The sequence below is a fragment of the Populus alba genome, chromosome 11, assembly GCF_005239225.2.
Source record: "Populus alba chromosome 11, ASM523922v2, whole genome shotgun sequence".
NCBI classification, from domain to species: domain Eukaryota; kingdom Viridiplantae; phylum Streptophyta; class Magnoliopsida; order Malpighiales; family Salicaceae; genus Populus; species Populus alba.
Window position 1 is genome coordinate 19701156 of NC_133294.1, and position 22550 is coordinate 19723705.

General features: G+C 33.0%; 3 protein-coding genes across 4 annotated transcripts; 1 reads left to right on the forward strand and 2 right to left on the reverse strand.

Moving 5' to 3' along the window:
• The first annotated feature begins 2003 nt into the window (after nt 1-2003).
• Nucleotides 2004-6988, forward strand: LOC118031301 (uncharacterized). Its single transcript, XM_035035666.2, has 11 exons — nt 2004-2207; nt 2299-2520; nt 2614-2709; nt 2816-2913; nt 3034-3162; nt 3284-3404; nt 3894-3978; nt 4087-4196; nt 5280-5431; nt 5895-5991; nt 6103-6988. Exons 1-11 carry the CDS (start codon nt 2127-2129, stop codon nt 6391-6393), a joined length of 1482 nt encoding a protein of 493 aa, XP_034891557.1. The 5' UTR covers nt 2004-2126; the 3' UTR covers nt 6394-6988.
• A 430-nt stretch (nt 6989-7418) lies between these two features.
• Nucleotides 7419-9888, reverse strand: LOC118031302 (phosphoglycerate mutase-like protein 1). Its single transcript, XM_035035667.2, has 9 exons — nt 9301-9888; nt 9108-9215; nt 8864-8943; nt 8633-8771; nt 8464-8538; nt 8286-8374; nt 7999-8118; nt 7832-7880; nt 7419-7718 (listed from the first exon to the last, which is right to left on the reverse strand). Exons 1-8 carry the CDS (start codon nt 9358-9360, stop codon nt 7832-7834), a joined length of 720 nt encoding a protein of 239 aa, XP_034891558.1. The 5' UTR covers nt 9361-9888; the 3' UTR covers nt 7419-7718.
• A 7482-nt stretch (nt 9889-17370) lies between these two features.
• Nucleotides 17371-21279, reverse strand: LOC118031303 (phosphoglycerate mutase-like protein 1). 2 transcript variants are annotated; one of them, XM_035035668.2, is made up of 10 exons: nt 20634-21279; nt 20377-20438; nt 20168-20275; nt 19973-20052; nt 19375-19537; nt 19055-19129; nt 18841-18929; nt 18267-18386; nt 17866-17910; nt 17371-17782 (listed from the first exon to the last, which is right to left on the reverse strand). In XM_035035668.2, exons 1-10 carry the CDS (start codon nt 20824-20826, stop codon nt 17683-17685), a joined length of 1035 nt encoding a protein of 344 aa, XP_034891559.1. In that variant the 5' UTR covers nt 20827-21279; the 3' UTR covers nt 17371-17682. The 2 variants fall into 2 exon arrangements, with proteins under 2 accessions (XP_034891559.1, XP_073268428.1); XM_073412327.1 differs by lacking the exon at nt 20634-21279 and adding an exon at nt 20557-20623.
• Between the last annotated feature and the right edge of the window lie 1271 nt (nt 21280-22550).

Consider the following 22550-nt stretch of genomic DNA (forward strand, 5'->3'; position numbering starts at 1 on the left):
TAAATAATATATATAAAAAATAATAATAACAAGAAAAATAATGTATATATATATAACAAAAAAGGATTGAAAAAACCAATATGATCACATCTTCAGTTTGAAAAACTCAGGGCTAAACTAAAAAATTAAGAAAAAACATGATTAAATTGGATTAATTTACAAACTTCGTGATAGTAAATATATGATTAAGATAATCTCATAGAAAAAAAATCACCCAAAAAGAAAGTGAAGAAAAGTATAAAAATCAATTTTAAATCCATAAATATTGAATAATGATTTTAAAATAAATAATTAGCTTGTACAAAGACAAAAAAAAAAAAAAAAAAAAATAAAAAGCAAACTCATGTAGACATTCCAAACCTGATCAAATTTTAAAAACCCGTAGCATGTGAGACTTTAGATTTGAAGTCCAAACAAAAAGTTTATTATGAACCAATTTAAAAACATTAATTATAAAAAATTTGTTAAAGGAAAAAAAAATCAATAATAAAAAGAATTAGAATTAAATTTAACATGAAAAAAAATAAAGGAGGGTGAAACCATAAAATAAATTTAATTTTAAAAATAATTTCAATATCGATGCAAAAAAATGACAATAAAAAAAATTGGATGAAAACTATCAAGGGAAAAAAACCAAAGAAGTGTGAGATTTTAAAAACAAAATCAATTTAAAAATAATTCAAGACAAAAAAAATAACAATAAAAAAATAAAAACTAATTTTTAAAGATAAAACAATTAAGAGGAATTAAATTGAAAATGCATATCAATTTTATAAATCATTCAAAATAAAAGAAATTTATAATAAAAATAAAATGAACTAAATACGAAGAATCGATAAATTAAAAGGTTATTTTTGGATTTTAAAAGGATTTACATAAAAATGTAGATGGGAGAGAGAGAATAAGAGGGGGGGATGGTTACTAGCGTTAAACCAGTTTTAAATCTTGAAACACGCGGTGCCCTATTAGATCGGGAAATTTTGAGAATTTTTAAATTTTGTCATGGAATGTGGTTTTTAATTATGAAATAACCCCTCATGAATAGTTCGAAAGACACCAAGATTGTTCTGGTTGTGCTGTAAACAAATTTTTTTGATTATATGTAATAATGTAATTTTTGACGATGCTTTTGAATAGAATTAGAATTTACAATAAAAACAAAAACAACGTAAAATAAAAATAAAATAAAAAATCCATTAAATAAATAAGAGTATTTTGTTATTTTTATTTTTAATGGCATCAATGTAATTATACAATTCTAAAAAAAATTAAAAATATAAATTTTCATCAAGTAGTCAACATTAAATTATTTTATTCTATTAAAATAACTAATATAATTTGCAGAAATAAATAAATTATATAATAGTTAAAAAAAACCTTTTTTAATGTACCATATGATGGGCCCATTAATTTATTTTTTATTTTTTTAATGTTCTCATGACAGCTTTATCTTAAACTAGGATTAAAAATATTTTTTTATTGACTTTAGGCAGTCAACAAAATAATTTTCATTGAATGCTGATATTCAAATTTAAGTTCAAAAAATTACAAAATAAAGCACTCTTTTAAAAAATATTTTAAATTTATATTTTATAATTTTTTCTTAGATTCTTTTCTTTTTTGTTAATAATGTTTAGCATTATTCATGATAAAATTGAGGAATAATGTTGTGGATACTTAAATTTCTACTAAAAAGTTTTACTTAACAATGTAACATTTGATTTTTTATTATTAATTATTCGTTCTATGATTAGAGTTATGTTGTTAAATATAGTAAGATTTATACCTCAAATACTTTCCATATAAAAAATGTTACTTCAACATTAAAAAAGTTATAATAATTTCGTGTCACATCATGATTCATGACTGATGTACGTAGGACATGTGCGTTCATTTATGAGGGGCATACTCACTTATCGGGCTGGGCTATGTTGTAACAATCATTTGCAAGAGGCCCAAAAAACAGAAAAATTATTTCAGTCACCACGTTCTCAAAAGTCGTGGAGTCCACAACCCATGAATCCCATTAAGGGAAAGCCAGAAAAGGCAAACAAAGGGCAGTTTCAATTCAATTCAATTTTGGAAGAAAAAATTTTGGTTTGTGGATTTGAGTGGGAAGCATAGCTATGGTGAAAGCAGTAATCGGAGACGAAACCCAACTAACTTCAGCCGAGGATCGCCTCAGCCAATCCGGTCTCACCTCTCAGGTCTCTCTCTAAATCTCCATATCCACACATGCAAAACGACAACTACGTGCTCCAATTCTTGATATCGAACTTTTTTTTTTATTCTCGTCAGGTGGGTTTGGTGATAGGAAAACTTAGCTCCAAATTAGATCGTGGCTTCATTTTCGATCTGGTCCCCACCCCACCAAACGATGCAGGAGAATCAGCCTGTTCAATCCTCGAAACCACCAAAGATGACAACAAGAGAAAGGGTTCCAAATCTAAATCACAACCCGCCGTTGATTCTTCTGCCTTGAACATCGATTCGGATTGGGTCGCTGAACATGCCCGTCAGGTCCATTCTACTTTTATAAATTTTATTTATCTTATGTGGTTTGTTATCGTGGGTTCGATTTGGTGAAAAAAAATGTTGTCGTTAATGTCAAAGGTTTCAAGAATGTTAGTGGGTGGCATGAAGGTTATTGGTGTTTATGTTTGGGTTAGTGATAGTGCTTTCAAGAATTCAACTATAACACTTTTCCAGGTAATTCTTGCCCCTTGTAATTTGACTATATTTACTGTCTTAGTTTGTTTTAATTTTACTTAGCTCTGTGAAAATTGAGCTGATAGGGTTTTTGTTGATGGTATAGCTTTTACAGACAGTGAAGGGAGTTGCAGAAGCTGCACCAGTTACTGAAACTGATTGGGATGAGAGATTGCTAATTCATATATGTTATAGTCCAAGGAGGTATTTCATCGTTACTGTCACCGTTTAATTGAAACTCTTATTTCTATTACCAAGTATCTGTCATTTTGATGCAGGTGTTGTTTTCGTTGTTCATATGGACTAATGAGCTGATTTTTGTAGGTGGACGTGCCGGAATTGTGTGCTGTCTTCGAATATCACTTCAAGTAGTATACGGCCATGTGATTTTAAAATGGGAAGGGTCTTAAGTTCCCTTCAGGCATTTAGGTGTACATACAACTTCAAACTCAGGTATCTTCAATGGTTTTCATATGTGTTCTCTGTTTGTGGATCCAAACAACAGTCCTATTTGGTGCTGGAATATGGATATCTTGTGATCCTTGTGACTCATGAATGAAGCTATATTTTCCAGATTGCCTGTAACTCATGAGAGTGCATCAAATGCCCAAACATTGAGTTCAATTCTTCGTCATGTAATTTCTGTGCATGCTAAAGAGCTAAGGGATGCAAAGGCTATGATTGATGGGAATTTGGTAAGCTGCACTGTGACTTTATCTCTCTTGGAATGAAACTGCAGACCTTAAAGTCATTAATTTACGGAGGAAATCAATGACTTGCAGTTTCTTATCATAGCCTTATTCATTTAATATGAAACCCGGAGTAAAAAATTTAAAAGGTGACATGATAATGCTAGAGGATATTGGATGGAAAGTGATTCTATTAACATGATGGTTTGGTTATTAAGATCCGGAAGTTAGTTGATAAATACCTACACCTGCATCTCCATGGTGATACCATGAGACGCGCCTGATTTCATGAAACTCATGCTTCATAACAATTTAGTGATTAATGGGTCCCAATTGGGCACATCATTTTGAGTTAAAGCATACTGCTGCTTTGCTGGCTTGGAATAGACAATTTGTATGGACTGTGGCTTCACTTTAGGAGCATTATTATTCCTAAACATTTGTTACAATGGTCCATTCTTGTTTTCATAGCTTCTTATGTTTATATGGTTTTAGGTTGTTGGTGAAGAGCTATGCACAACTGATGGTACGCATGAAGTTGAATTGCTGCTACCATTCACAAAGAATTCTTTGGTTGAAGGTGTGTTGGAAAGCTTTAAATATTAGGCACAAATGTACTAAGTGCTGATATGGTAGCTTGAAGATATTGTTTCAATCATTTGATGATTTTTTTTTTAATTTGCTAAAGCAAGCAGCCAGAAGGACGTTGCTGGTGTTCTTGTCTTTGGTGGATCCGTGTGCTCTTATGCATACTCAAACACAAAAGAACCAGTGATGCAGGCTGTTGCTGATATAAAGGTACTTCTATTCTTGAAAAAATTACTTTTGTTTTGAGTATCTCAAGGGAATGTCTATACCAGATTGATGATGATTACTCATGATAATTTTTTATGTTTGATTCATTTGTTTTGACTATGCCTTACTGCATTTTGGAATTTTACTAATAGTGTGTAGATATTGCTGTAGTTCAACATAAATATACATTTACGCCATTGGTACTTCTTTAATACAGTCAAAATGGTGTGGGGGATTTGTTCCTTAACACTGTATATAAGACGTTCTGTGTGTGTCTCCACTTTTCATGCAAAACTCTGCCTATTTACTGATATGAAATGATTATTGGTGGGCCATTTTTTCTTGCCACTTCAAGTGGGTTATTCTAAGCAACCGCCTCCGATCTCTTCTTGCTTCTTACCTCACAGAGGTTGCTACTTCCCCATCTTCCAAACTAGAATGTCTTACTTCTGGAATGTCAATCTATATATTGATGAAATTTCAAGTATCCTCTAATTTTGATTTTTTGACCAGGATTTGTTCCTTGACACTATACAAGGCATTCTGTGTGTCTCTCCACTTTTTATGCAAAACTCTGCCTATTTACTGATATAAAATGATTATTGGTGGGCCATTTTTTCTTACTAAACATGTCATTGATTTGATTGACTTTTAATGCCGTTGCAAGTTGTAAGCTTCGCCCAGGACCAATTGGCACATAATGCACACATATCCTTGCATTAAATAGCAGCTAGCATTCATAAATGACAAAATTTTAGAATTGAATTTCAAGTACAGAAAGAAAAGAGGCAATTTAAGAAGAGCAGAGGATAAATGCTGAAATACAAGATAAAGATCAGACAGGCATTGTGCTCTAGAAAATCTGTTTGTCGTGGTGCCTGCAGAATGACAATGCTTGAATCTCGTTTTTTTTCTGCTGCTTTATCATTTTGGAATAAAAGAATGAAGTCCTTGCTTCTCTCTCTCTCTCTCTCTCTCTCTCTCAAGATGCTTTATGGTTATTTCTCTCTTTCAGATTTTTTATTCCCTTTTCATGGTTATTGTTTTTGACCTGTGTAATGATGGGAAATTTTTTATTATTCTCAGGATGATATCATCAGGAGTCTTCAAAGTAGACTTGATATCATCTGTGATGAAGCAGATGAAGATCCAGATCCTATCGACAATGATGGCAAGGATTTAAGGCTAGAAAAACTGCCTGAGAAACCTGTTTCAAGACTTGTCTTGAACTCTTTGAGGTGTGTGAGCTGTAATGTTAGTAGTCTTTTTGAGCAGATGATGAGAGCATGGCTATGAGTCTGAAAATTTGTATTTGATTTGTTATTGTTTTAAAGTAGATTGGTGATGTTTTATCATCTAACTGTCATTTACAAATTTTTGTTACGTGAAATGCAAGCTTTCTGCCGCATGGTACAACCAAGTAATGGTCCAATCTCAATTGTCCATGAATGCAGGGCCAGCACGAGTTCCTCACGGGTCTCTTGTGTTACATTAATGGCTATCTAGATCATATGCACTGTGGGGGGTGCTTGGTTTTCAATTGCTGAGGGTGTGGATCCTCTTTTGTTGTTTCTTTTTGCCTCTTGATATCCAGCTTAGCATAGAGAATCTATCTGAAGCATCTCTTTGAAATTCGATGCAGTTTGTTTCTGAAACATGAATAGCCATACTCTAACATTTCTATTGTACAATTCAATGCAGGAAAACATGCTTTCTTTCATTTCCTCGAAGAGTCTTTGTTCCCTGGTTGGCTGGTACATTCATCTGTGACTACCTGCAACCATCTGAGACAGTTGAGGTATGTTCATGTGGTTTATTGAGAAAAATACATCAAACACTACAGTTGAACATTCTTATACTGAAACCTTTCGTCAATTAAGTCGTTTTGAGTTGATCCCCGCTCTAATAGGTTTTAAAAGAACATTGCATTGAGCTGATGTCCATGGAAGCTCCAACTGATCCCTCGACATTTCTCCAACCAGAAATCGAAGCTCCATCGCTAATCACTGAATCTTTTTGGGATGTTGCAGTTCCTAACCATTTCACATCTGTTTCTTCCTTAGAGAAGAGTGGACAAGTCGACATGAGTGTGGAAAGTAGCCGGCAATCTAATCAGCCATTTAATTTCAATGTATTAGCTGCTGTTTGCTTCCTTCTCTTTGCAATCTTGGTTGGGTTTGTGCTTGCAAGGCAAAAATAGTGTCCGGGTGAAACTTTTGGTGTAAATCACATGGTATAGAAATAGGATAACCGAAACCCAATTTTTTGATTTCTTGTTCATTATTTGTCCTGGTTTTGCACTTTAAAAGTGAAGTTCCATCTGGCCCCTCACAAGCCTTACTTAGATGCGTAGCTCATACTGCCGATGAATTATCGTGGCTTCACATGCTCTTCAAAGACTTACAGATTCCTTTGTTTCATGTGCCAACCATTTGGTGTGATAATATATTTCAGCCATCTCCCTCGCCTCTAATCCTGTGTTCCATGCTCGCACGAAACAAATAGAGGTGTCCCTACCACTTTACTCGGGAGAAAGTTATCCGTAAAAATCTTGAAGTGCGGCATACATAACTGCAGCAATTTTGTTATTAGAAGAGAGAGCGGAGAGTGAAGTGTGGAATTCGAGTTATTATACCTGTTTTTATTCTCTCATTTTACTTCTTGAGGTGTGGGTTTGGAAGCAAAGCTTGTATTGATAAGGGTTTGTTTACAATTTCCTGTGTATTGTGTGATATTCTATTGAATCTTCTTACATAATTATGTATGTTGGTGAAACAATTTCAAATTTTCAATAACTCATGTTATGTAACAGGAAAGATAAAAATCTAATGTGATGTAGATAATTCGAACGAATCCCCCCTAATTTTCATATACATACTCTGGCTTTGTTTGGTTTTAAAAATGCATCAAATCTCAGCTTTATCAAAACCAAAGTTTTTAAAATCATGGTGTTGAAGGGGTTATTAAACATTCATTTTGTTTTGTTTTTTGGTCAGCTCATCCACGAGGGTACTCTCTTGCAACCCAGCACAGTAGATTAGAGTTAACAAATCCAAAATTCAAGCAAGCTAGTGAGGGGTTAGAACAATCTTGAAGGGTGAGTTTGCTTTCTAAAATTATTAGTCATAAATCTCAATTCATTAATTTTAAGATATAAAAAGATTAGTTGAGATGTGTATAAGCTAGTTTAGATATCCATAATTAACAAAAAAAAAAAAGAAGAGATAACAAGGGAAGTATGATCCATCCCAAATTCATAAAGAGAATTATCCACGCAACCACCAAGCATATGGCTATCATTGATGTCATACAGGATAAACTTTTTGCAAATAACATATGCACAGGAGCATATTCTACTTTTGCAAATAACATATGCACAGGAGCATATTCTTTTAGTCCCGTCGATCAAACATTTCATACACGGAGATCATTGAGGGATATCTCTGATACTCTCACACGGGCTGACTGATTGAACAATCCCCTCCTGAAAGCTCAACCTTTTCAGGTTCCCTTGGGAGGTCATGCCTTGAAATAATGCCGCAGGGTAAAAGAGGAGCACATGGAACAGGAACATGAACAAGAACGGGAGCAGGAACAGGAACAGGTATTTTAATATCTTCGAAACACACCATGCTTACCTATTCTTTATCAACAATGATCATTGAACGAAGTTCACAGTTCTTGAATCTAAACAAACATGTTACGAGTAATCAGTCATAAGACTATTTATACATTGTTAGTTTTTGAAAAAAAGAAAAAAGAGTTCGTAGTGTAAGAAAAGTACTGAAAAATAGTTGCTACTCACTGTTTGCACATCTTGTTTTTCACTGATGGATGAGAATCATTTCCCAAAGCATTCAATGTGTGCTGCAAGAATCTATGGTGAGTAACTATTGCAATTTCTTTCTCTGGCCGTGTCCACAACCTGAACAAGTGACAGATTGCCTGTCAGTCTTTTTATAATACTACTATAAGCCAACGGCAAAATCTGAAATACTAGTTTCACAATTGCATGACTGCTCTCAATTTGTATTTATTTTTATTTGAGCTAACATGTCGTTGCTTTGCGAATCAAAAGATGCAAACACCTACCAGTTCATAAACTTCAAGCCCCTGGCTGCAATTTCCTCATCGGTCTCCCTAGCATCAGCCTTCCACGAGATGTCTTCATCACTTTCTATCTAAAAATTGAACAGTTTAAGAAACTGGCACTAATAAAAAGGTGCTTACAATCCTTGTGTTAATGCTAGACGGGTTATTAAGTACGTACCAATGAAAAATCAATTGTAGGAAAACGAGACCGATTCTCGCTAATGGCTCTCCTCTTGTCACATGGATGAACTCCCTGCAGTGAAAAAAGAAATGTTTAACAACTTTTATGCGCTGCAAATATTCTAAAATCCAGCAACTTTAATATCTACACATTGAGGCATACATACCAAACGTTCTCGACAAAGTTCAACTGCTACAATTGGTGGGAATTTGAGACTTGATATCCCACTATTGTCTATATTGGCCTCCTTTGATCCATTTATCTGGCCTTCGCTACCAAAGACTTGTATGGCGGTTTGCAGGGCCCTAAAAAGAAACTCATTGATAATATCTAAGCAATAAGTTGAACATGCAGCAAAGCAACTGACGAAATTCAAGCTGTATAATTTATTAAGCACCTGCACAAAGGAGAAGTGATGACTAAATCAATCCTCTCAAGTTGTCCAGATGCATGAATTTGCTTCCTTAGATTGCCCGCCTGTTACAATACCAGAAAGTCAGATGTACCGTCTGATAAAGCAGGAGAAATGAAGGCGAGATTCCGAAACTGGTTTCTTTGAATAGAAACTCGAGAAGATATGAAGAGCATTACGGATTTGTTTTAGAGCACGAAATGAAATGAAATGGCCATCAATTACATACCTGTTGCTCGCCCAAAGGAGACAGATGCGCATCAAAATATTCAGGAGATAACAGGGCATTATGATCTTTCTCCCCTGCTACGTTGTGGATTCCCTGTGCATGCCTCACCTGGATGGACACATATAATTGAGGAAAGCGATCTTGAGACATAAATAGAGAACATAGATAAAGAAAAACTCCCGTAAAAAATTACCAGGTGGAGGATTTTAGAATGCTCTAGTGGGTACAGAGATAGAGCAGGATTGGCATCCATGGCAGGTTAAAACTCGAAATACAATTCTGGAACTTAGTGTCTGGCCTTGAAGGAAAAAGAAAAAAAGAAAAAGAAACAAGGATTGATATCAAACTCAATCCTGGATGTCGTAGGACAGCAGGAGGTCTGGCAAAGATATTATCCTCGATAAGGCAGGTTTTTTTTCCTTCTGATTTTGGAGTGAGCGGTTCTTAAGCCAGAAATCCTTTTTATAGACCCAGTCCAAGACCATTTTAACACGGGATCATAAGGTCGGTAATAATATCTGAATGGGTTTCTCGAGAGAGGAAAATAAAAAATAAAAAAACACCACACTCATATGCTGTTTTCCCTGGTGATTTAACAGTGTGAAGCATCTCTGCAATGAAATAACAGTCGACCCTAAAAAATTACAACCACCCTCCTTCCTCTCTCTGCCAAACAAATCACGGAACCTTCGATATGCAAAGGCTTGGCATAATCTTTTATTTTATTTTGTCGAGTCCAGTGTGAAGCATCAACTTGAAAGTGCTATCTTTCCGGTGTTTATGCCCTAGAAGCTTATGCAAGAACCATGAAGAGTTCGCTTTGGAACGTTTTTCATAAACTGTCGATGTTCATTGTATCTATTACATGGACAGAGTAAATTTTTTTTTTTTTTTGGTCTATAGTATAATTGGAGAGTGCAATTCACAAGCTATAAACATTTCACGAGCTGCAACCTTGTCTCTCTATGGACTCAATAAAGGGCATAATATAGACTTCATTAGGAGATCGAACTTAAGAATTTGTATTTGCTTGATCAGAAAATGACAGATAATAATTCTCGAATTGAAATTAATTGATTAGTTCACCTCAATCAGGGTCGGGATTAAAGGGGGGGCAGTTAGGAACGGGCCCTGCAAAACATTTTAGACTTTTTAATTATTTAGTGTTTGAATGTGAGATAATGTAATATTTTTTATTTTAAATAAATAAACCTTTTAAATAATAAATTATTATTTTCTTGGCTATCCTTTTACTTTAAAACTCTCCACTTCAAAACTTTATATTTTGGGTTTTCTACGTCGAAGTGGAAAAGAAAAGATAAATAACTTTTTTAATTTAATTATTTTTTTGTTTTTTTTTTTTTTGGAGCCCTGGCCAAAAAGTATAAGAATACAGAGCAATATAAAAAGGTTAATTTCTTCTTTCATCAAAACAAGGTAATTAGTCAGTGGTGGCTCAAACTTAATTTTTTTTTTTTTATGTTTTCTATTTTTATTAAGAATTTGATGAGGTTTTATATATATATATATATATATATATATATATATAATATATAATTTTGCTATTTTTACTTGTTTTTCTAGATATGCTAGTTTTTCTATTTTTTTTCAATTTTTGTTATTGTGAATGTTTTTTTTCTAGTTAATTGGATATATTTATGGGTTTGTTTCGATTAAACTTGGATTTTTTTATGTTTTGTTTTCAATAGAGCTATCAAAATTATCAATTTTTTCTCACATGTACCTTACTATCACCAGGTCCAGTATACAATTAGACACGATTTTTCTAGCCAAATTAAGTTTTTTGAAGAGCATATACCCAGCTTTAATTCAGTATAAGTTTTCTTCTTTAGGAACCAATAATCCCATTTTTTTTATTTTTTATTTGCTTTTATATATCAGTTTTTTTTAATATGTTAATTTTGCTTTTATATGTCAATGTAGTTACATGTAAAAATTTATTTTTGGTTCTGATTATTGCTTTAGCACGTCATTATTTGTATTCATTTTTAAAACAATAAATAATAAAAATACATGATGTTTTGATTTTAGGTTGAACCATGAACAAAATAAGAAGAATTGATTCATGTTTTTGAGAAAAAGAGGAAAAATATTGATAACCCACAACCTAATGAACCAACTCTAGTGTATAATGTTAAAGTTATGGTTGAGCAGCCCCAATGTGCTTTAGTTTACGAAGAACCTGCATTGATTAGTGAGCAACCCCCTACTATAATCAACATTACTCATTTAATTAGAGATTCAAGCAATTGCTCTTAAATTTAAAAATACTCAGTTAATCAACAAGATAAAATTTGAAGGGTATACATTAATTTGGGACCATATCAACCTTTGATGTCTGAATATCTGCTGACTGGTGAAAAATATTCTCATCGATTTTAGTCTCAATGGTGCAAGAGTTATCCATGGCTTGAATATTCAGAAAAAAAAAATATTGCATTATATTTCCCTTGCTATCAATTTTCAAGTAAGTTATTTGTAAAGCTATGATTAAACACATTTACTATTAAATGATTCACTTGTTGAAAGAAAGCTAATGATGAGGAATGATATGCTTTTTTTACTCATATGAGAAAAGAGTTCGAATTTAACTCATAAATTTACTACTAGGTGCTTGGAAAATTTTAAAAATCAATCATGTTATATTGAGAATATAGTTAAGAAGCAAACTTAGTGTTTGGCCTTGAACAAAAAAAAAAAACATAAGAGGATTATATCAAACACAATCTTGGATTGTGCAGGACTAGCAAGAGGTCTGGCACATATATTATCCTCGATATGCAGGGTTTTTTTCCTTCTGGTTTTGGAGTGAGCAGTCCTTAAGCCAAAAATCCTTTTTGAGTGTGTTTGGTATTGCAGTAGCTCTGTGGTTGTGGTTTGAAAAAAAAATATTTTATAAAAAGTATTTTTAGTTGAGGTTAGCCAAAAAGCCATGCTCCACTGTTCATTCATTTTCTCAAAGTAGCAAAAAACTATTTCTTGTAGTCTATGGTTGTGCCGTACTTAGAGCGTGTTTGGAAATCTGGTAGTGGCTGCTTTTCAAATAACTTTTCGTGCCGAAATGCATGCCAATGATATTTTTTTATTTTTTAAAAATTATTTTTTACATCAGCACATCAAAACAATCTAAAAAATACAAACCGCATTAAATTTTAAACAAAATAAACAAATTTTTTTTAAAAAAAATTTGTTGGGAATGCGGTTTGCACCGCATTCCAAAACACATTCTTAATGGTGAACTCCACCACTAAAAAATTATGATAAAAACATTATACATTAAAAGTTATGGTTGTAGATGAACCTTATCCACAACGAAGACCTAGTCCAAGACTTATTCAAGACGTGATCATCAGGTCGGTAATAATATCTCTTCCCGTGACTCTCGAGTAAAGCCAGGCAGACCGAGACTTTCGAGTCAAGCCAGGCTGACCGTTCACATCATATGAGATGACCCCCCCCCCCCCCTCCAATTATCTGAATGGGTTTCTCGAGAGAGGAAAATTAAAATAAAAAACACCACACGCACATGCTGTTTTCCCTGGTGATTTAACAGTGTGAAGCATCTCTGCAACGAAATAGCTAACTATCAACCCTAAAAAATTACAACCACCCTTCTTCCTCTCCTTGCCAACCAAATCACGGAACCTTTGATACGCATAGGCTTGATATAATTTTTTATTTTATCGAGTCCAGTGTGACGCATCAACTTGAAAGTGCTATCTTTCCAAGTGTTTATGCCTTGGAAGCTTATGCAAGAATCATGAAGAGTTTGCTCTGGAACGTTTTTCATAAACTGTCGATGTTCATCGTGGTAGATCTATTACATGGTCAGAGTAATTTGTTTTTTGTCTATAGTATAATCGGAGAGTGTGCATGGCACAAGCTATAACCTTGTCACAAGCAGCAACCTTGTCACAAGCTGCAACCTTGTCTCTCTATGGAGTCAAAAAAGGGCAAAATGTAGACTTCATTAGGAGATCGAGCTTAAGAACTTGTTTTTGCTTGATCAAAAAATGACAGATAAGATCAAGGGAAAGATGGACTCGTTGCAATTCTGGAATTGAAATTAATTGCTTAGTTTGCCGCCATGCATGGAGCAAAAGCATATGGAACTCCAGTTGCTTAGACTTCAAGCGCGGTTGCAGCACCAATCTTCTTCACAAGGGCACAGTCCCTACTCCCTGGAACATCATGGGATATAAAAATAAAGTTTGCATCTGAAAAGGTAACAACTCAGGGGATGGAACTGAAACGTGTTAATTCAAGCATGTTCCTTCCACGAAAGCTCAAAACTCTTATGAGCTTTATTTCATGGTTACTTGCTTATTCTCCAGCTTTTGATCTTAGAAGGCGACCCCAGGGAGGGCTGTGACTTGTACGAGGGACCACCCCTCCCCCTATGGTCGAGCTGCTTCGCCCTCTCCCGACAAGGTCAGTCTCAAAGACCCAGACTCTTCCTAATCTGTTCACAGCCCCACTACTCTTCGAGGTCTGTCGTAAACCCCTGTACGAGCACCTCCGTGCCTTGGACTATCGGTCACGCCTCTTGCTAAAGGCCATCTCTATCTACTGATCGGGGCTCTCTCTTTACTAAAATGCCCTTTCTAGGTTTTGATCTTCGCTCATCAGAAGGCTTAGCTATTCTCTCTTATTTATGTAAATTCATTACAAACACCCGTACCCTATCCCTCTAGCTGCCAGCTTGGTGTGAAGTGATCATACCCTGTCCCTCTAACTTAGTGGATGCATTGAACTTATGCATGATGACTACTAGCATAATTGTGGGGCCGAAGCGTATTAATTTAAGCCTGTACCTTCCACGAAAGCTCAACAAATAAAACCTGAGTCTTTTCAAATTATTAAATAATTTAATATTGTAAGGTTAAATTACAAAAAAACACTATTTAAAATACAGAAAAAAAAAAACCCTGTTAAATCATGTGAATTGAAAACCACACGATCATGGATATAAAATTATGATGATTTCATAAAAAGAAAAACCAAAAAAAATTTGAATGTTGAGATTAAAATGAATCAAATGTTCAAAAAAAAAATTTAAAAATAAACACACATTAACCTTTGGAATCTATGAACCCAGGGTAAACTATAAAAATTAAGAAAAACTCCAGGAAAAAAAAAACACCAGCTTAAGGGGAAAAAAATAAAGCAAATTTAGATAAACTTTTTAAACCTGATGTAATTTTTAAAACTCATGATATGTGAAATTTTGGATTCAAATTTAATCAATAAGCTTAATTCTCAACTAATTTAATTTTAAAAAATAAAATCGTAGAAAAATACTAATAAAAAATTAGCAAAAGCAAAATACAAGCACCAACAAAAAATAAAGATAAAATTTGATAGAAAAAAAAACCCAAGGATGACATTTGAAGAAAAAAAAAACAATTTTAAAAGTGATCCCAGACAAAATAAATATCAATTAAAAGAACGAGGATCAAATCTAAAAGATTAAAAAAATCATAGGGTGAAATTGAAAAATATTTGTAATTTTATAAATTATTTATATATTAAAAAATAACAGGGAGTGAAATTTAAAAAATAAAATTATAATTTGATGAATTATTTATAGATTAAAAAATAGTATTGGTGAAGTTGAAAAATATTTATAATGTGATTGTTTAGTCTAAAATAAAATAAAAATAGTAATCAAAATGATGAAGACCAAAGAAAAAAATTTGAAAGGGTTGGTCTAAAGTTTTGCAAGCTATCACAAAATTCAAGGTGAAGAGAAAGGAAAAACAATAAGCGAAATTCAAGTAGAAGAGGGAAAAGAAAAGAAAAAAGAAATGGTTGTTGGTACTAAGACAGAGATGCTTCTGGTACACGCAAAGCAGCACACCATTATGTAAAGAGTATCGGAATTTTCCAAACATCATCTTGGAAGACAGTGTTTAGTGGCTGGACAACCCCACACGCGCAGCCTAAACAACATGGGAGGCGTCCACATGCTGGCACATGCGTTGTATGCTCCAATAAGTTTTTTTATAAATAATATTTAATATATGTCAATCACAATAATGCTCATGAGCAACTTTCAAGTTTACAATAAAACCAGTGTAAAATAACAAAAAAATTCATTTGAGAGAGTTATATTTTTTTTATCTCCAGGAATATAAAAAGTAATTATTCTATTTTTTTAAAAAAATAACAATACTAAAACATTAACAAGTGAAAGACATTATATTTTTTTAATTCTAAGGTTAAAGTAGTGATCTTATTGTTAAAAAAAAAATGATAAATCTAACCCCATACTAAAGATAATTATGTCATGGTAAAAAGGCAACTTTATTCTAGTTCAATAATTTTCTTTTGTAAAAAAAGTATAATTATATTATCACAATATATAATATTGTTAGTCTTTGTTACATAGTAACTTCTTCGTGATAATTAGTTTTTATTTATTGTTTGGCCTCTTATCCATATAACAAGCCACAAAAATAAAATGCAAGTTTTAAAAGTCCATCGACATCAAATCCTAAATAATAAATACATAGACCACGAGCCCATATCCATCTCCACGCCACACATTTAAAAATAAAATCAAGCCCGAGTCTTAATTTTATTTATTTTTCTTTTAAAAAAATAGCGGCAACAGAATAAAAAAAAATCCATAAATAAAGGAAATCCCATTTTTGATAAATGATGGGTCTTAAATTTTACTAGATAGATAGTTTGAACTATGCTGCGAATGACGCCATTTTTTAAACTAAAAAAAAGGTTTTGCTAATTTTCATGGCCTAACTTGTAAAAATAATTTTGAACAAAAAAAAAATCTATCCACATTAAAAAAAATTTGAGCTAAAAAACTTAAAACAAAATCCCAATGCAATATTAAAAAAAAAAATCTAAGACACTAGCATTTTAGATTAACTTAGGTTTTGTAATCTAACTCACAAAACTCATAACATGATTCATAAACTCTAACATATTTAATTTTTTTAGACTATTTTTTATTTAATTATATAATATAGGATTTGGATGATAAACTCAATTTGGTTTAATTATAAAAAACAATATTCACAAAATTGAACGTATATTAAATATCAAAGTGTTTGTTTGAAACCATAATAAATGCACAAATATCAAATCAAAAACCATTATTTATCTCAATTCAAAACAAATAAAACATTAAATAAATTAAATCAGCAAGAATAATAAATAAAGATAAAAATAATAAATAAAATAAAATAAAAGCTTAGGCGTGCAAGCTAAGTCAACCTAATGTGTCTGGACCTAAAAAATACCTAGACAAACTTAGGGTAGCCCATGTGCTTGAATCTGATACTACTTTTGATAACAAAATACCATTTTAAAAAAAAATCAACACTAGAATCAAGATAAAATTTTAAAACTTGATCAATTTTTTAAGCAACACAAATGAAAAAATAAACATAAATGGAACCCCATTAGAAAATTAGAACTCATTAACACTACAAATGACAAGTTATCATTAAAAAGTAAGTGTTTGTTATTCAAATCCATCATGGAAGGCTAGATTTGGTGGCCCAAAGAAGTCACACATAGTGCGATGGCTTCTTCACTCACATGTTGGCGTGTGCTCCTTGCCTATTCACTTCAGTCCTCACATGTATTTTAGTTTCAAATTTAGACTTTAAAATCTTAATTGTTTTAGATTAACTATATTTTCTACAATATTCTAAGGTCACTATATCTAAACAACCAAAATAAATCATTAAATTCAATCCCGGATAAAAACAATGTTAAAAGATCAAACTAAAAAAAAAAAAAAGTTGAGTGAACAGGAAAAAAAATCTAAAGTTTTCTCTGCATTGCAAATCAATCCTTGATAGTAGAAAAAAAAGACTAAATATTTGTTAAAGATTCAAATTCAGTCCCAAATCTTAAATTGTTTATAATCAACGAAATTAAATTTTATTTTACCAGAGCATTAACCAAGCAAAAAAAATATTTTATCACCATCGCAAGATCTCCATGGGCAAGTATAAAATACAAAGCACCAAGTAATCACAAATCAACACAAAGTTAAATGACAAGAAAAACCAATGGACAAGACAAAGAAATCATTGTGGATTACAAATAGGGCTAAGTATTTCCTCAGGAGTTCTTTTTTTTTAGTTTAATATAGTCTAGCACGCTAAAATCAACTCCAGAGGACCAGTGCAATTGACATCAAAACCCGAATGAAAAATTAATAATAATAATAAAAAAAAGAGTTGAAGGAAGGATCTAAAAAAGACAATTAATAATTTGACGAGTTTCGTATCCTTTATTAATCATTTAGCATGTTCAGCTAATATAATGATAGTTATTACATGAAGACTAACAATCATTCGTTAAAAATAATTCCGTTCATATGCGTACACTAAGCTAAAATGCATGGGGATGACACCTACTTGAACACAAGAAAAGTATCTGGAATTTTTCAATCGGAACTTGCAAGCTCACAAAAATTGAACTCTCTAGTTCGTTTTGTAGGGATGAAGTACCTCCAATTTCTTTTGATGGACTCAGCAACTCAATGCTGATTCATCTCACAAGAACAGACTATTACTTAAGACGGATTAATCTCTTCCACCACATCACTTGGAAGGTCAAGCCCTTGAGGTTTTTTTCCAGGATAATTAGTTATTGCCGTATCTGATCCTATCATACTGCAACGGGAAAGAGAATAATCAGTGTTTTTTGCATCATTGCATCAGCTGAAAAGTAGCCTAGCTTTACACAAGATACTCACCCTCTATCGACAAGGACCACTGAACGAAGCTCACAATTCGCAAAGCTGCAAATACAAATATCAGTTTAATCCGATGAGCCAAAGCAAGAAATGCTCAATGTGGAGATCACTATTCAACAAATCAACCAAAACTTTAAAATTGGCAGCCCAAATTTCATAGCTGTTGCTAATTAAACCTCAACCCCCGTCACCCCGCTGACAATTATTCTGAGACATACAACTAGGGATGGAAAGGTGACATGAGAAGCTAAATAGTGCAGAAACCTGATTTTTCCACCTTTACAATTGAAACCAATTTGACTCATTTATGGAAAAAGGGATCGAGCAAACATTACTAGTAAGTGATCAGATTCCTCTAGCATGTACGCAAGATTGTTTTCCCAAAATGAACCAACACTTACTGCGTGCATATTTCACTCTTCACAGATGGATAACAATCATTTCCAAAAGCACTTAATGTATGATATAAGAATCCACTGTGGGAAACAACTGCAATCTCCTTCTCTTTTCGAGTCCACAACCTGGATAGAAAAAGAATGCTGTCAGCAATGGAGACCTACATTGGCCAACAGCTATTCCCTATGTTGTGCCTAATATCTGATTTAGGCATTCTCGGTGAACAAAAATGTGTAAATAAAGGAATAACCACATGAAAAACTTATGTTATTATGTTAATGAATTTGGGGAATTAAACTCTCACCAGTTCTTCTCATCAGCAGTTGTAATTATAAGCACTTGTTAGAGAACAAAATTAAACAATTATTCCTGTGTAAAAAAAAAACAAAGCAACTGCCGAAGATTTTACTTGAATGATCATTTCAAATCCCATTGATAGGGAAAAAAAGAGTTTTTAGCAAAAGACAGGTGAATTAGTGAGTCCAAATTCTGAAATGTAATCCATTTTGGCCATATAAACTTTCAGTTCTTACGTTGGTAAAAGAACAAAATGCATGAAAACAACATAAACAAGGTTACCATTTCAAGAACTTCTGTCCCCTGGCTGCAACTTCTTCATCCTTCTCTCTGATATCAGCCCTCCACAAAATGTCTTCATCACTTTCAATCTATACAAAATAAAGTGCTTCCTATTAGCCTAAGTATGAGACCGGAAACCAAGGAAAATAGTCGAAATATAAGCATAAATCATAACTGCATGTCTGCATAGAAGATAATAAGAGTAAATACTTGCCAATGAAAAATCAATTGCTGGAAATATGGACCGATACTCACTGACGCTTCTTCTCCTATCACATGGATGAACTCCCTGTCATTGAAAGACAGTAGAATTTTCAAGGTAAACAGCTTACCATTCAAGTTAAAAGAAACACCAAAAAAACTATAAAACTAAACGAATGGCATTACTCTTTACTATGAAAATCCCATCAATACCATGTTTTATCTTTTGATTCTCATTCTTTAATTCATCTATTGAACAGTACAAGCTTTGAAAAGCAAGTCTTATATCCACATTCCACACAGCTATGATATGCCAGGTGTTGTAAGACTTACCAAATGTTCTCGACAAAGCTCAACTGCAATAAATGGAGGAGAGTGTAAACTTGAAATTGCAGTATGGTTACTTTTCCCTGCGTTTTCCACCATCAATGGAGGGGCATTTATACCATCCGTGTACCCTTCCCCACCAAATACTCCGACTGCTGTCTGCATGGTCCTAGTAAAAGTATCCAGTGTCATAATCTATGACAAAGATTTTGGAGAACTTAAACATGCAAAACCTCCTAATTTTCATCATCGAATGTGACATAATTTCTTCAGAAAACATGATATTCCAAATTCAGCAATACAGAAAACTCTACATTATCTTAAATTATGTTTTCATTCATTCCAGTCAGTGTAAGGGAATGCTAAATCCAATCCATCTATTACTTATTCCTTGATATAAAAAACGCTATACTCAAAGCTAACTCAAATACCTTTACATAATCAATCATATTGAATATTGCCACGCGCTATAGAATGTTTTCATTTATTCATCTTCCAGTTTGTGTTGCAGCATTTAATTCTAATAACAAAGTGCAACATGCTACGAGACACACAGAAAAAAGCTCTATTAACCGCAATAAAGGATTTGACAGGAATTTAATACCTTAACAAAGGGGAAACAATGACCAATTCAATCTTCTTATTGATCCCAAATCCATAAACGTGCTTGCGCAGATTATCAACCTATTTAGATGCACAAAATCAAGCCTTGCTCTGTTTAAAAATGATGCTTAAAAGAAGAGCATATATGAAAGGCAACGTAAAGGGACAAGTCATGGCTCATTGAATTGGCGATTACCTGCCGCCAGCCTAGAGGGGTAAGGTGCGCATCAAAGAGTTCTTCAGACATATAAGCATTATAGTCCTTTTCTCCTTCTACGTTGTGAATCCCTTGTGCGTGCCTAACCTGTATGCATTCATGTAACCCAATAATAACCAGAACGGTGCAGATTCTTAAACACAAAAAGGTATGTATAAGCGTGTCATCAAAATCCACGAAAAACAAACCAGGTGAATTGTTTTAGTGCGGTGTAGCGGGTAAAGACATTGACCAACTGTGCCATCCATTTCTGCAAGCATACAGGTAAAATAAATAAGTAAAACATGCGAATCGAACCGTGTCCATAGAAAATCTATATATAAACAGGATATCCATGTCAAAAAACAGCTATTTAATTAATTTTTTACATAAAAAAGAAATATCGGGGAATCCAAGAGCAAAACTGGGCTTAATAGGAGCTAGGTTTATGGAGATTGATTTCTACCTGACAGAGAAGAGAAACAGCGTGGTAAAGAAGAAGTATGAGAAGAGGGGTGACGTTGTAGCGGTGGTCTTAGGTTGCGTGGAGGCTTTGAAATGGCGAAGGAAATGGTAGTAAATGAGAGGCTGTTGTTCAAAGAAAGAGGCAGCGTCGGTGATGGCGAAGGCATTAGAGGGGTCTTATATAGAATGGACATAGTGCTTCAAAGGATTGGTCTCCTCCTGCTGATTCGGTGCGTGGAAGAGCGTGAAATTGGTCCGTTTCTAGAGCTTCTTTTAGTAATATCCTGAGCACATGCCGTGTTTTATATGCCTTTAACGCATATTGGATTCTTGGAAGGTCATCATCGTCTTGAACCAGACATTTTCCATACTTGCCACCTGGCTTCAAACCCCTCCCCCCCAAAAAAATAATAATTAAATAATTAAAAAAAACGTGCCTCCATTTTCTTCTGCTGCGGCTCGGATGATCATTCGTTTGGACGAATTGATTTAGCATATTAACATCTTCGCTGGCACCGACCAAGAAATAAAAAAGGAAATCTAGAAAAAGGTAATGAGCTTTCTCATCTTCTCTCCACACTACTTTCTCGTAACCGAACCAACAATCTCCTCCTTAAAAGTAATTCGGGAATGTGAGAAAAAACTAAACCCAAAATAATCACTACAACAAACACCTAATCGTAGCTCACCAACAACTCATCAAGTAATTCAAGGACTGGCGCACTGGCTAAACCTCTTTTAAATGGGTTAGGCTTGGAGGCCCACATACCTGGCCTATCTTGTTCTTTTTTCCTCTGTTTCACTTTTAACTCCGTTCAAATTGATTTATTAAAAAATATTAATTTAAAGTAAAAAAAATAAAAAAATATTAATTTTTTTAAAAATACTTTTAAATTATAAAAATAAATATAATACAATAAAAAAAAACCCTTTTCAACCTCACTTCAAATCATTTAGGCTTTTTTAATTAGTTAATATTGCTTACTTCTTGTGAGATTATGATTTTTTTATTTTAAAAATCATTGAAATAAAATATTTTACTTTATATTTTTTCTTAATGGTGTGAAATTCTTTGGTGACGACTACAATTCTTTGTTTTTGCGTTGACAAAAAAAATTCTTTAGCTCATTATGGCCAGCGGCCCGCAGCTTGCTTTAGAACTCATTTTTGGGAGTTATATAGATTTTACTTTTGAATATTTTTTAAAAAATATATTTATTTTTTGAAAAAAATATTAAATTAATGTTTTAAATTTTTTTATAATTTTAATATACTAATATAAAAAATCCTAAAAAAATATTTTTAATATATCTTAAAATAAAAAATACTTTTAAAAAATATCCTAAAAATCGAACCGTCACTTAACATCTAAAAGGTATCTATACTCGTAATTTTGTAATTTTTCATCGTCACTAATTGAGCTAGGGGCGACAATCTATAATCATTACTAATTTGACTGGAGTTTTGATACCCAACGAATAGAACGTCCGTGGAAAGGCATGTGCTTTTTTTTTTCTCTCTCTTTTTTTTTTTTTCATTTTTATCATGGGAGGTCCGTGATATTCTACTAAGCTTTCTCGTGTATTAAAAGATTTTAAAAAAAATTAATTTTTTTTTTATGTTTTTTATATCATGAAATGTGTTTATATTAAAAATAATTTTTAAAAAATAAAAAAAAATATTATTTTAATATATTTATATATATAAAAAAAAAAAAAAACATTTTAAAAACCATCCCTACTTCACTCTCAAACTCAATTAAAATATCAGCTATAGATCAACCTTTTCTGGGATTTTTGAGTTTACAAGAAAAGGTCCGAAAGCAAAAGACTTTTTAAAAAAAGAAAAAAGGGGATTTAGAATTGAAGATCCATAAACCCCCAAAAGGTTCGAAATGGTGGTCAAGGGGATATTTGTG